This window comes from Marmota monax, unplaced genomic scaffold (genome assembly GCF_021218885.2).
Source record: "Marmota monax isolate L192 unplaced genomic scaffold, Marmota_monax_Labrador192_F-V1.1 WCK01_AAM20220418_F8-fsc00166, whole genome shotgun sequence".
NCBI lineage: Eukaryota > Metazoa > Chordata > Mammalia > Rodentia > Sciuridae > Marmota > Marmota monax.
The window spans coordinates 229,917-244,378 of record NW_026693344.1 but is presented as its reverse complement, the minus strand read 5'-3'; the positions used below and the strand labels follow the sequence as shown (position 1 = coordinate 244,378).

Sequence of the window (14,462 nt, the reverse complement as noted above, 5' to 3'; positions counted from 1 at the left end):
TGATAAAAAACATTAACTTGTCTCTGCTGCAGTTTTGTAATTTGTCTTGTACTTTGCTTTTTTAAACATAATTAAGTATTTTAGATCATTGTAAACATCCGTCCTCTTTTCCCTTTCCCCACTAGACTTGGAGAGGCTTTCCGTGTTTGGCTAACATGGGAAAATATTTTAAAAAGAAGGCTTAAGGATTTTAAGGACACCTGTAAGAAGTACAGCATTGATTTATTTATTTTTCCTGTTTTCCTCCGTGCCACGTTAACTTCGTTACTTCTCTTCCTCTCCCCCAACACATACAGTCTCCTGTGAAGATTTGCTTGCTAAAATGAGGGGGTACATTATGAGGAGAAGCCACCTTGGTAATGTGATTATAGTTTTAACACAGAGGGAGTTAGGGAGGATCATTTGAAATAGTCTAAAATGAGGAGATATGTCCAATTTTTTTTTTTTGATGTAACTTTCTTGTATGTATTATCCATTGTTATGACAGAACTAAACCAAACTTTTAATTTGAGATTTTAGAAAACTGTATCATGTTTGTATAATTATGCAATTTTAAAAATGTTCTATCAAATTTGTTCTGAGACACAATGATGACTTGGCCCTAACCCAATTCTGGCTACTTTTCCCCTTCATTTTAGCTCTTTGGTCTGAATTTTGTGGTATTTACTGCCCCATCTTTAACTCATTTTACAGATTTTTTAAATATGTTTACTCCTGGGTCTCTAAGTGTTGAGGGAACATTTCTGCTCTGTGACTTTTGGATGCAGACTTTCCCTTTTACTGACTTCCTGCTGTGGAAGGCCAGGCTTTCCTGTCCTGTGCCTTGTCCTTACTTCCTCCATCTCTGCCCATCCCCACATCACACCTTCAAGCTTCTTGTCCTGCCTTCCCTCTGCAGTTCTCTATCGTCTGTTTAGCTCAATATTTAGGGCCTATATTATCAGAGTTCTGGAAGTGCTACTCACAGCTAAGCCATGTGGTTTCCAATAGTTTTCTTTTTCTGCACAATTTTCTTTTCCCTGTAGAGTAAGTAATTGCTGTTTTGCTTTCATGATTTTTCCTTGTGCTTATTCATCTCGAAGTTGACTCTCCTCAGTTTGGTCAGAGGCATTGGAGTGTTCTGTTAGCCTCATCTCCTGGAAGTCGTCTCTCCAGAGAGCTACAGCAAGGTTCTGTTTTCCCTTTGCTGGCAACCTGGCCAGACCTGTTTCTTCCTTTCCTCCATGTTACTCACTTTGTGGAGCATATCCTCTGTAATTCCTAGAAAAGAGTTTATAGGTGGGCAATATCTTAAAATCTTATGAATATAAAAAAGGCTTTAGTTTATCCTTTAGTTTATGCTTGATTGTAATATGTACCGGTATAGAATTCTAAGTTAGAAATCACTTTTCATAAGAATCTGAAGGCATTTTTTCAAAAGCCTTCTGTTTCCCATTGTTGCTTTTAAAAGTCTGATTCTAGTGATCCTTCATATAAAGCTTGTTTTCTTTAATCTGTGGAGACTTTAGCATCTCTTCTTCCTCCCTGTTTTTGAAGTTCTGTGATGCCATCTTGTGATACAGGTCTGTCTGTCTTCTGTTGTGTGGAGCCTTCAAGGATCTCTGAACTGGGAAACATTTATCCTTCATGTGATCTGTGCAGCCTGCCATCCTTAACTAGAAATATTAAAGACTTTTTATAAAGGAAAATTATAATGAAACATGTCTCCCAAAGCCTGGAATATTATCAGTTAATTGTTGAAAAAAGACCTTGGTGATCAAATTGGCCAACAAGAATTTAAACAGGTGCTGACAAGCTTAAAATATAGACAGTTGAACATCGTGTTTGAAGGAACAAATCCAAGTTGCAACAAGTGAGTTGTTAAGTCCATTTAATTACTTTAGTATCCAGCCCAGTCTTGCATCATATGCAGGTAGATTAATTTATAAACTTTTTCACTCCTATTAAAAGTAAAGGCATATAGTGCTACCCACATACTTTCAGAAGATTGAAGACACATTCTGCAGAGTCCCTTGTTTGATGCAATGACTATCCCAGCCTCCTGCTGCTTTTGCTAAGTTAGTAGAATAGTTGTCCTCCCAGGCCAAGCATAGCAAAAATACATCTCTAAAATTTTCTTCTTCCAAAACAGCAGTTTTTGTAAGTAGGTCCACTGATTTTTCTCTGATAAAATTATTTAAATTTGGTAAACATTTATTGAAATGTGCTGTAAAACATCCAAAAGTTTCAAAGCCAAATGCTTCATCTATAGAACTGAACTTTCTTCGGGTGCTGCCTATGGAATGGTAAATGTTGAGAGGCTAAATTTCATGGTGTGGATTTTGTGTGTCTTAATAAACCCTAATTCTGTGGTTTGTTTGTTTGGTGGTGCTTGAACCCATGGCCTTGTGCATGCAAGGCAAGCACTCTGCCACCTGAGCTATATTCCCAGCCCAAACCCTAACTCTGGATATAGATAGTAAACATAGCACTATGTGGCTAATAATCTTGTTTTCTTCTCTCCTGCCAGCTTTTTGGAGACTGGGAAGCCCAATTGAGGAGAATAATGAAGCTCATTGCTGGAGGTGGTTTGTCCATCACTGGCTCTCACAACATGTGTGGGGACTATCTGTACAGCGGCCACACGGTCATGCTAACACTCACCTACTTATTTATCAAAGAGTGTAAGTCTAACACAACCATCCATCACAGTTTCCTTACCTGCCATTTTCCAAGGTCTCTGGTCCTTTGAAAAATCATGTTTTGTGGAAGGGCTGCTGAAGGAAGACTGGAGGCTTTAGGAGGGTGGTGGCTTCATCTCATCACCATGCCTGGAATGCAGCTGGCACCCAAAGGGAATATGTGGAAGGACATAAATGTGCTTCTTGCAAGATGTCTTGTTTTCCGCATGTCAGTGTAGTTATGGGGTAGAGGCAGTTTCCAGCACAGTGTACAGGGTGTGTTATGATCAGTGGTACAGCTCTGTAAGGAACCAGAAATTTCATAAGGACACAGAAATCCAGCATTGGGCCTGGTTAGATGATAGAAGCTCATGTATTGACTTTGTGGTTATGTTTTCAAGCACTTGACACTGTGCCACGTGCTGAAGGTACAGTGATGGGTAAGAGGATTCTCTGCCCTCAGGCCATGGGCTTAGGGATGAGGCGGACACTAAATGGGACATTTCCTTTAAGAAGCATACTTAAAACATTCTATTGTGAAACAAAGCCAGACATGATGGCACATACATGTAATCCCAGTTACTTAGGGGGCAGAGGCAGGAAGATTGCAAGTTCAAGGCTGGCCTCAGCCAAGAAGCAAGATTCTGTTTCAAAATAAAATATAAAGGGCTGGATATAGCTCAATGGTAGAGCTCTTGCCTAGCATGTGCAAAGCCCTGGATTCAACCCCCGGTACTGCCATAAATAAATATTAATAATATTAGTACTTGTAAAACTAACAAATTAACATTATAGATAACCCCATATGCTGCTCAAATATAGCATCTAGAATTTTGCCTTATTTGCTTCAGATTACCTTTTTCAAAAGAAATAAAATGATAATATGTGATTAAATCCTTTCCTTCTCTCATTTTCCTGCATCATTTCTAAGCTTATTTTTGTATTTGAGAATTGGGTTTCATGGTTTTAAAATTTTATATAAATGGTTCCATGCTACATATATATATTCCTCTACCATCTTTTACTCTCAAATTTTGTTTTTGAGACATGAGACTTGGTTCATTCATTTTAATTGCTATTAGTATTTCAGTACTATAAGTTAACCGTTTATTCAGTTCTCTACTTAGAGGAAATTTAGTGGTACTTAGCTTGGCATAGTGGCTCATGCCTGTAATTTCAATGACTCAGGAGGCCGAGGCTGGAAAATCACTATTTTGAGGCCCACCACGGCAACTTACAAAGTCCCTGTCTCAAAATTAAAAAAAAAAAATTAAATAAAGGACTGGAAATACAGTTCAGTGGTACATGCCCTGGGTTTAATCCCTAGTAACAGAATGGGGGTGTGGGGGAAATTCAGTGATACTCAGAATTTTACTGCAAAAAGCAATCTAATGAGCATTATGCAGGCGTTTTCCATGAAAGGCAAAAAGTAAAATCAGACTGCCATGCTTTCACAGAGGTGGGATGTACATTGCAATCTGGAGGTGTATTGGGAGCATTGTTGTCCTCTCTGGGAATTAATGTGACTGGAGTTTTCAGTGAGAGCAATAATGAGAAATGAGGAGGGATAGGTAAGTAGTAAACAGATTGTGGAGGGTGCCCTAAGCCACAATAAGGAATCTGAACTTCCATCTGATGGAGATGGGTGTCTATCAAGGGGTCGGAACAATGGAGCAGTACCATCTTCTGTGTCCTTCAGAGAAGGAGAAACCACTCTTGGCAGCAGGTTGTAAGATGGACTAGAGAGGGATTAGAATGGAGACCAGGAGAAAAGTTGGTTGATTGTTGTTAGAATCAAGGAAAAAAATGGCGGTACCTTGAACTACCATGGTGGCTTTGGGGATGGAAAGAAGCAGAAGGTACTGAGAGACATTAATAAAAAGAGTCAACAGATAACACATAACAGTATAGATTATGAGCGTAGAGGACAGAGGTGGTGAGCTTGGTTAAAGTTTTGTTCTGGTTTTGAAAACTAAGGTAAGGGAGTACTGGAAAAAGAAAGGGAGAATTGATGTTCCTCTACTTGTATTTAGTATGCAGTCACAAATAGTGAATTCTAGCAGTTCTATTGAGAATTCAATGGATGTAAAGCAGCCTTTGGTATTGGGTAATAACCAGGTGTGGAAAATGGGAACCTTAGAGGCCAGATGCTGACAGCCCTGAGGAAGGGATTCCTGCCCTCTGCTGGCTAATACTGAAATCTTTTAATGCTGTCAAAGCTTATTTCAGCAATAAAGCATTGTGCCATACTAGGAAATGCAGAGGCCTTGTGTCATAGACCTCTTGATTTTGAATCCTGGTGTTACCATGTGCCAGCTCTGTGACCCTGTGAAAAATCTGCAATTTAGACTCTGAGTCTTAGTTTGTCCTCATCCAAGAATGATGTACTTGGATACTAATACTAATAGAGTTACACAGAGAATAAATTGTAGCTATTATTTGTTGTTGTATTGTTAAGGTACCAAGTACAAGTATTACTGAAATATATCCCTGCCATAACTACCACTTTAAAGTTGTAATCTGCCCTTCACTCCACCTTCTTCTGACCCCTTATCTTGCTCACCTTTAAATTTCTCCAGAGCCTTTAATATCTTCTAATATAGTATGAAATTTAGTTATTATAATCATAGCCTCTGGTCTCTCTTCCCTCCTAGGAAGTGTCTCCTCATGAGGGCAGGCCCTTTCCCATCTCTGCCCATTGATCCTGGTAACCAGAGCAGTGCCTGTCCCTGGCATCTGGCAGATGCCCCATGTATAGTGGTTGAATTAATGACATGAATGACTACTTCCTGGACCTCTTAAGAATCCAATAAAAGCCTGTACTTCTCCTCCGGTGTGGGGAAGCTACATTCAAAATTTTTGCCTAAAATTCCAGAGCCTCCGAATCCCTACCCACTGAGAATGCAAGATGGAGAGGTAGGCCTGTACTAGTAGAGATTTCAATATTTCCCTCAGGTGACTCCCCAAATGAAGGTAGAGAAAAGCATTTTTCTGACACATTCCTACCTTTCAGAGGCTTTTGGATGAGAGTTCCCAGGCATTTAATTCTTCTTCTGTTTGTATTGAGAAATGGAAACCTCAGAGACTTTCAGATGAGTTGTACAATTGTGGAACTTGAAAAGCAAATAAGACAGTTGTATTGGTTATGATCGCTTAGTTCATGTATGGAGATGTATGGATCAATAGATACTGATTTTTGTAAAGAGCATTAACCCCAAATTAGCTACAGGTAAATTGGGCTAAAATGTCAGTGAGCAATATTTTAAATGGAGAAGCATAATGCATTAACCCATCCTTGATTAAACTACTCTTTTAAACTGCATTGATTATATCAGTCAAGTAATAATCAAATCTGAATTACTACTGCTGGTAGTAAAATCACTATGTAAAAAGTTATTTCCATTCTAACCTTGGTTACAGATAAAAATGAAAGCCTCTAGATTTACTAGCCTAAGAGATCTGTTTTCAGAAGGGAAGACCTAAGGTAATTAGACTCAGAAGCACTGTAGCAGAGGCATGGTGGGTATCTTCTTGAGTGTTATTTGGATGATGGGACTGTTGTACATTTCTCCTTTTTTCAGATTCCCCTCGACGACTCTGGTGGTACCACTGGATTTGCTGGCTTCTCAGCGTCGTTGGAATCTTCTGTATTCTCTTAGCGCATGACCACTACACTGTGGACGTGGTGGTAGCATATTATATCACCACAAGACTCTTCTGGTGGTATCACACTATGGCCAATCAGCAAGTGAGTCCTCCCTGCCCCTGTTGGATGTTAGATCTTGTTGTTCTTGGATAGGTGCTGCTGGCTTGAGCAGGGAATGCAAAGAATCCACAGATGTCTTATGCGTCCTTTTCTTTCTTCTTGTTTTTGTTTGGGTCTGGTTTGGTTTTGTTTTAGGCAGGGTCTTGCTGTGTTGCCCAAGCTGGTGTTGAACTCCTGGGCTCAAGCCTCAGCCTCAGCCTACCAAGTAGCTGGGGATAGTGTGACACCATACCCAGCAAAATGTTTCTTTTTAAAAATATATATATATTTTTATAGTAGATGGATACAATACCTTTATTTCACTTTTATGTGGTGTTGAGGATCAAACCTAGTGCCTCACACACTAGGCGAGTGCTCTATCAGTTGAGCTATAACCCCAGCCCAGCAAAATGTTTCTTAAAGTGTAGTCAGCTAATATTGTGCTGTCTTTTGTGACATTGATCCTCTTGAGAATCAAGATGAAAAAGTATTTAATATAAGGACACAGGAGAATATGTCTTCTAAAACAAGTACCATACTCTCATTGTCTATGAAAAAGATTTTCTGAATCTGTGTCCACCCATTGCTAGATTTGCACTCTTACCCTCTTCTCATTACTCTGAGTCCATCACCAGTTTAATACTTAACATTTCATTAAGTTTTTCCATTTTTAGCATAGAAAAGCTAACTGAGGTATTTATTAATGGCCAAGAAACAAACAAGCCCCATGTTTTCCTTGCCCTGCTAGTATTGGGGTTATTTGGTTTTCTGCTGGGAGGGGCCCATGGGCAGGTATGTGAAGAGTATAGTGATCAGAGGATGAAGCTGGGTTGTCTGAGTGGCCATGGGCAGGTCCAAGGTTCTTCATGAATTTGAACACAGGAAGCATTTGAATTTAAAGTAAAAGATTGTGAAAATGTGTTTCTTTGTTATCTTAGGTGCTAAAGGAAGCTTCCCAGATGAACCTCCTGGCCAGGGTGTGGTGGTACAGGCCATTTCAGTACTTTGAAAAGAATGTCCAAGGAATTGTACCTCGATCTTACCATTGGCCCTTCCCCTGGCCAGTAGTGCACCTTGGTAGGCAAGTTAAATACAGCCGGTTGGTGAACGACACATAACAGCTGTGCTGAGTGGGGAAACAGGAACTGTCCGAAGTGCTAAGAACTCCATGAGAGAAGATGCCATAAAATAAACACCTCCCTGACCCTGTTATCTTTCAAGAGTTACCTTGACTTAACCTATTGAGTTACCTGGTCAGCACTGTGATCTTTTTTTCTCTCCAAAGGACCTGCGTTGGACAACAATAAAGAAAATCTAACCTATCATGCACTGTCCACATTTCCTGTTCATGAGTTTGGGATTTACATAACCCGCAGCCACCATGTTCCTTTGTATATGATGCAACAGCATAAATGTAAGCTTTTATATCATAAGTTCTGGTCTTTCCAGTCATATCTGGAAATAAAGCGTATTATTTTCTTGGGAAAACATACTTTTCATATCTCTTGCCCCAAAGATTGGGCTGTAAGCCATTTTCTAGCAAATGTCTCTATGAAGGTTTCTAAGTACCTGAATGGGGTTCGATTCTGAAATCTTTCTACCTGTTGCACCAATATTCAAATAAAAATGACAGACACAGAGAGGTTTGGTAACTTTGGGTTTTGTAAAATCAGCAGAGACGGTGTGTAAAAAAGTGCAAAAAAAAAAAAAAGATTCTGTTATAAGTGATTTTCTAAGTATTTCCTAACTTTATTTTTCAAAATGATGTTATGAAAACCAAATTTAAAGATTTTTACATGTCAGAGAGAAGAGAATTAAAATTTAAAAATGCTTCTTGGGAGAGAAATTTGTCTATGTTTCTAGTGCCTTTCTTGTCTTGATTGTATGGTCAGTAGGCGATCTTAAATGTTTTTATTTAAAATAAAGTATTCCATGAAAATATAAATGTATGTATACACTACTAAATTTTGCATTTATAGCTAAATTAAATCAGAAGACTGCTTATGGTTTTAAAATTGCTTTGAATTAAAGAATGGGGGTGTTAATTAGAGAGTGGAAGCCTGTTCACACATTGTGAGCAGGTGACAATGACATGTACCACTTAAATTATTTTATTGTCTTTTTGGTAGTTCAATTTTAACTACTCAATGAAAACAGCCATGAATATCTTTTTTTAAAGAGAGTTTTGAAAATGATCACTTATCTAAAACTTGAAAGCTACAAATTAGTTATCCATACTCATGACAATTTTGTTGGTGAACAACAAAAAAGAGATCTATTTCTTTAAAATATATTTGTGCAGAAACTGCATGTAACTCTAAGTTTTACTCCTAACATATGTATGTTTGGGGAAGTATTCTATTCTATACTTGCCAATGTGGAGAACAAAATAGTTTTTTAAGAATGAAGAAGTATATTATATCCATTCTGTATTTTACGTGCAACAGAATTATCTTCTGTAGGGTTTTTTTGTGTATTCACAAGGTGATATTTGTATTGTAAAACAATAATGGTGAAGGAAATAAAAAGGCTTTTAAAATTTTGTTTGTTTTAAATCTTTGTAAAGTTATTATTCCAGAGAGTATACTGATATCTTACAGCTTATCTAGATCGTACATAATCAAAAAGCACTTTTTAATAAAAACTGATACTTAAAATAAATGTCTATTATTGCTAATGTTTTCACATTCTTCACAAAATCACAACGAAGTCATTATAACAAAGTGGGGTTTCTTTACTGAGTTTAACACAGGGCCATTAGTAATCATCAGTTTCATTTGTGATTCCTTAAAATGTATTCTTTAGTTACCACTACAGATTGGTATATAAAAAGTGTATTTAAAAACCTTGCAGATAAGTTGAATTCACACTGTACACCTTTGTTTTCTGACAGTTTTGAATTTTCTAATTCTCAACTAAGCCACTCACTTATTTTTTCTTATAGCTTAGAACTAATACAGCTTTTCCAGTTTAAATGGAAAGCAAAAGAAAATCTGAAGTGAAAAACAGTGATAGTATTGATAACCATGGTAATAGAAAAGAACTCTTTAAAAAGAGAAAAAGCCAACGATGATTATTTCTGATGTGAAGGAGGAAGGTGTTAACAGTGGAAACCTATCTTGGTTGAAAGATGTGTTCTGGGAAGCTAGAGATGTGAAACCAGTAGAATGTTCTTGCATGGGACTTTGAGCATGTGTGCCAGACAGAGGAAATATGATGTGCTCTCAAGGCAAACAGCAAAACTCTAGGATAGGACTGTGTTTAACTCTGTTGACCAGGTGCTCCATATTGAGAGGGAAAATAAGTTGAGTAAATAGAAATGAACTATTGGCACATGCTAAGAAGAGAATGTTTTTCCAAAGACTATTGAAATAATTATATTAAAAATTCATAACTTTGCATATCATATATTTACCAGGACATTCACTTGCTGATTGCCTAACTGTTCTGATGCATGAGTTGATGTACCATGTGGTTCTTCTACTCTGCATATTCCAGGAAAGACTAAGAGAAACTTCTTTATATTCTGGAAAATTGTGGTGCACTTGATAATGACTGCCTGAATAAGCACAAGTACTCTTTTGCTAAGCTAAAGCCCTAGACAATAGCTTCCATCATTTTATTAATTTTACAACTTAGATACTTAACATATATTAGTATCATACAACCACAAGGTGTAGGTTTTCCCCATTTTACAGATGAGCCTACAAAAATGACACAGATACATGAAATAATTTGTCCGGGAACATGCAGCTGATAAAGTGGTGAAAATCCAATTGGAATTCAGGTTTCCATCCTCCCCTACCAAAACTTTTGAGCTTTCATAAATTCTGCAATAGGAGTCTTTAGGAGAAATTTCTGCCAGTGGTGGCACATTGAAGCAGAATGACTTACTAATGGACTGAGTAGCGGAAAATTCACACTATATGATGTGAGAAAATTTTGCCAGTTTCCTAATTCTTTTTTCTCCCAAGCACATACCAAAATTGATGTTTGATAGTTTTTTTAAAAACATCATAAATGTATAAAATGAGAATGCATGCCATCCTTAAGTTGATCACCATTATATGAAAGGTCAATCAACCAGTTTGTTTTTGTTGTGTGTGTATATTGTTTTTTTTGTTGTTGTTGTTGTTTGTTTGTTTGTTTGTTTTTGCTTTTTGCAGTGCTAAGTAGCAAATCCAGGGCCTGGCACATACTAGGCAAGAGCTCTATTATTGAACTACATCCCCAGCCCTGTCAACCAGATTTTGAATTAACTAGGAAACATGATTGTTGAATTATTTCTTATTGATATCCTTATCTTTTTCTCCCTATAGTCAGAAACCTTACTTTGATCAAATCAAAACTGTTGATTTGATATTCTGCTTACCAGTACTTTAAAATACTTTCATATCTCCTAAGAGAATAAGTTAGAAGGAAATTAAGTGATCCCGTCATCAGAGAGACCTTTCAAATTAAAATGACAGTTGACATAATTCAATGAATATCTACCAATTATAATTCTTTTCCATTTGTTACATTTGTACTATTTCCACCTCTCTTTTTTCCTGCCTTCCTCTATGGACATTATATGATTCCGTTTTATGTCTTAGTTTGCCAGTTAAACTTTTTTAAAAATGCATAAAGTGGGCTTGCTTACCTGTGTTGCCTAAGGTTCATTACTTGGGAGGCTGAAGAGGGAGGATCACTTGAGCCCATAGGGTTCAAGATCAGTTAGACAACAGCAAGACCCAATCTCAAAAAACAAGCAAATGAACAGAAAATGATGGTTGTTCTAGAGTTTATATTTTTACGTAACCAAAGCCTGTCTTTGAGTGTGGTGCAGGTGATAATGTTGATTTATAACACTGATGTTACTCACTTCACTTACCAAATGCCATAAACACCAAATACATTGCTGATGTTACTACTTTAACAATCCGTTGTCTTTTAGGTCAATTAAGGAAAATGAAAGATTTTGTTTATCTTTGTTTATTCTCTTAGGCCTTTCTTTATGTAGAGTCAAACTTCTAATCTACATCATTTTCATTCTGCCTGAAAAAATCCCCATTCCTCACAGAACAGGTTTACTGGTGATGAATTCCTTCAGATTTTGTTTAAGAAAAATTTCTCCTTCACTTTTAAAGGATAACTGCTGAATCTAGGTTACTGGATTCCCATCCCCGCCCCAGTGCTTTAAGTGTTTCACTCCACGTTTTATTTACCTGGTTTCTCCTAAGAAATCTGCTTTAATTTTATCCTTATTCCTCTGCAAATAATGAGTGCTCTTTCACTACATTCTTTCAAAAAATTTTTTCGTATTGTTTTCTACAGTTCAAATATGATGTGTCAATTTATTTTTATTTATTTATTTTGGTGTTTGGTGTCCTCTGAGCTTCCTTGATTGGTAGTTTGGTGTCATTAATTTTGGAAAATTACCAGCCACTGTTATTTTAAATATTTCTCTTGTTTTCTGTTTTCTTCCACCTTTCAAATTTGTCTTATAGTTTTATTTTTTTAATTTGTTTATTCTAATTTGTTATACATGACAGAATGCTTTTCAATTCATAGTACATACATGGAGCACAAATTTTCATTTCTCTGGTTGTACACAAAATAGAGTCATACCATTCGTTCTTTATACAAGTACCGAAGATAATAATGTCCATCTCACTGTCCATATTTCCTACCCCCATTCCCCTCTCATCCCCTCCCTCCCCTTTGCCCTATCCAAAATTCCTCCATTCCTCCCATGCTCCTCTCCCCACCCCCCATATGGATCAGCACCCATGTATCAGAGAAATCATTTGGCCTTTGGTTTTGGGGGATTTGCTTACTTCACTTAGCATGATATTCTCCAGCTCCATCCATTTACCTGCAAATTCCATGATTTTATTCTCTTTTAATGCCGAGTAATATTCCATTGTGTATAGATACCACAGTTTATTCATTCATCTGTTGAAAGACATCTAGGTTGGTTCCACAGTTTAGCTATTGTGAATTGTGCTGCTATAAGCATTGATGTTGCTGCATCACTGTAGTATGCTGTTTTTAAGTCCTTTGGGTATAGTCCGAGGAGTGGGATAGCTGTGTCAAATGATGGTTCCATCCCAAGTTTTCCAAGGAATCTCCATACTCTTTCCAGATTGGTTGCACCAATTTGCAGTCCCACCAGCAATGTATAAATGTGCCTTTCCCCCATATCCTTGCCAACACTTATTATTGTTTGTATTCTTAATAGCTGTCATTCTGACTGGAGTGAAATGAAATCTTAGAATAGTTTTGATTTGCATTTCTCTAATTCCTAGGATATTGAACATTTTGTTGATTGATTATATATCATCTTCTGAGAAGTGTCTGTTCATTTCCTTGGCCCATTTATTGATTGGATTTGTGTGTGTGTGTGTGTGTAGTTCTTTGAATTCTTTATGTATCCTGGGGATTAGTGCTCTATCTGTCATGCTTGTGGCAAAAATTTGCTCTCAAAATGTAGGCTCTCTATTTACCTTGTTGATTGATTCTTTTGCTGAGAAGAAGCTTTTCAGTTTGACTCCATCCCATTAATTCTTGATTTTATTTCCTGCACTTTAGGAGTCTTGTTAAAGAAGTCGGGCATAATCTGACACAAAGTAGCAGGATATAAAGTCAATTCCTGTAAGTCAAATGCATTTCTATACATCAGTGATGAATCCTCTGAAAGAGAAATTAGGAAAATTGTAAAAATAGGAGGTAAAAGAATATAGAAGACAACTGTAATATACTATTCAGACATCCCAGTCCTCAGTAGACTAATCCATGAAAAGTGCTTGGTTTCACAAATGTTGGGGATGTGAGGGTGGGAGAAGAGAGAGAGAAAAAAATTCTCAGAGGAAAATTAAAGATTGTTTCTGCTGAAATTCAGTATCTTTCCTGCTTCCCTTCTCATCCAGTAGGTGGGGTTGTGTGTTGTTTGCTGGTATCTCCATCCTCAGGATGAAAGTTACTTGGGTAGTAGGATTGGTCTTGGGGGCGGAGCTCCTGGAAGTAGGCATAGCACTTGCTGGTCCCCCTCAGTGGGGAGACTGCACCCCAAGGATCTCCTTTGGGACCTGTGTGTGTGATGTGGGTTCCGGGTCTTATCTCCTTATATCAGCTGTAGACCTCACAATTCCTGGTCTATAAATTAGTCTCTAAACTGTATCTCACTCACTCCCTCCCTTTCTACTTCACAGTCAGGAACCTCTCCAGAGATCTTGTGGGCTGCACTTTGGGGCCTGTGCACCTGTTGCAGAGAGCTGTTTTGTCTCGGGCAGATCATGATTAGGCATTGTGAACTATGGACAGGCCACATGGACGCAGGCACTGTGCTGGGTTAGTGACTGTGGGGGAGAGAAGGGAGTTAGAGACTATAGGTACCTTGATACTGCTTCTAGGCCCCAGCCAGTGTCCCAAGCTGGGTGTCACTCCAACTAAAGATGGCAATGGTGGTAGCAACAAAGGTGTCCCAATATGGAGACAGCTGCTTTCAGGGATGGGGTGTCAGGTCTGTCCAGGCAGTGGCATTGGACGACGTGTTCAGAGATGCAGCTCTGTGACTTGCAGTGTTGTGGCTGGCAGCTATCTCCAGACCCTGACTGGTGTCCCCAGGTGCAGGCAACTATGGCAGCGGTTGAAGTGTCCCAAGATGGAGGCAACTGGGTAGCCACATGCTGGTAGATGGGGGTCCACACAGGAGCAAGGGCCGAGTGTCCTGTGCAGGCACTGATGCCAGGGGTCCTCTAATAACTCACAGCAAAACAGTATTCCCACTGTTTGAATCCCAGGCCACAGAGTGACAAGGAATGCAGCCTCCCTCTAGGCCACCATCTTGGATCCTCCATCTTATAGTTCTTGGGTGTTCTGTTTTTCCATTCTTTTTTTTTCTTTTCATATTTCAATTTGGGAGGTTTCTGCTGGCATATCTGTCTCTTTAGCCATGTCTAAACTACTGATGATCCATCCAGGGCATTCTTTATTTCTATTATAGTATTTATAATTTCTAGCATTCCTTTTGGCTCTTAAAATTTTATTCTCTCTGCCTAAATTACTCATGTATT

General features: G+C 38.2%; 1 protein-coding gene across 16 annotated transcripts in view; it reads left to right on the top strand.

The window, feature by feature from the left end:
• Positions 1-8,947, top strand: part of Sgms1 (sphingomyelin synthase 1) — a 295,435-nt gene extending 286,488 nt beyond the window's left edge. For all 16 annotated transcript variants that reach the window (XM_058583226.1, XM_046456771.2, XM_046456765.2 and 13 more), the window contains 3 exons: positions 2,510-2,663; positions 6,242-6,408; positions 7,344-8,947. In XM_058583226.1, coding sequence (XP_058439209.1) covers positions 2,510-2,663; positions 6,242-6,408; positions 7,344-7,523 — 501 coding nt within the window. In that variant the 3' untranslated portion in view covers positions 7,524-8,947. The remainder of the gene's footprint in view (positions 1-2,509; positions 2,664-6,241; positions 6,409-7,343) is intronic.
• The last annotated feature ends 5,515 nt before the right edge of the window (positions 8,948-14,462 follow it).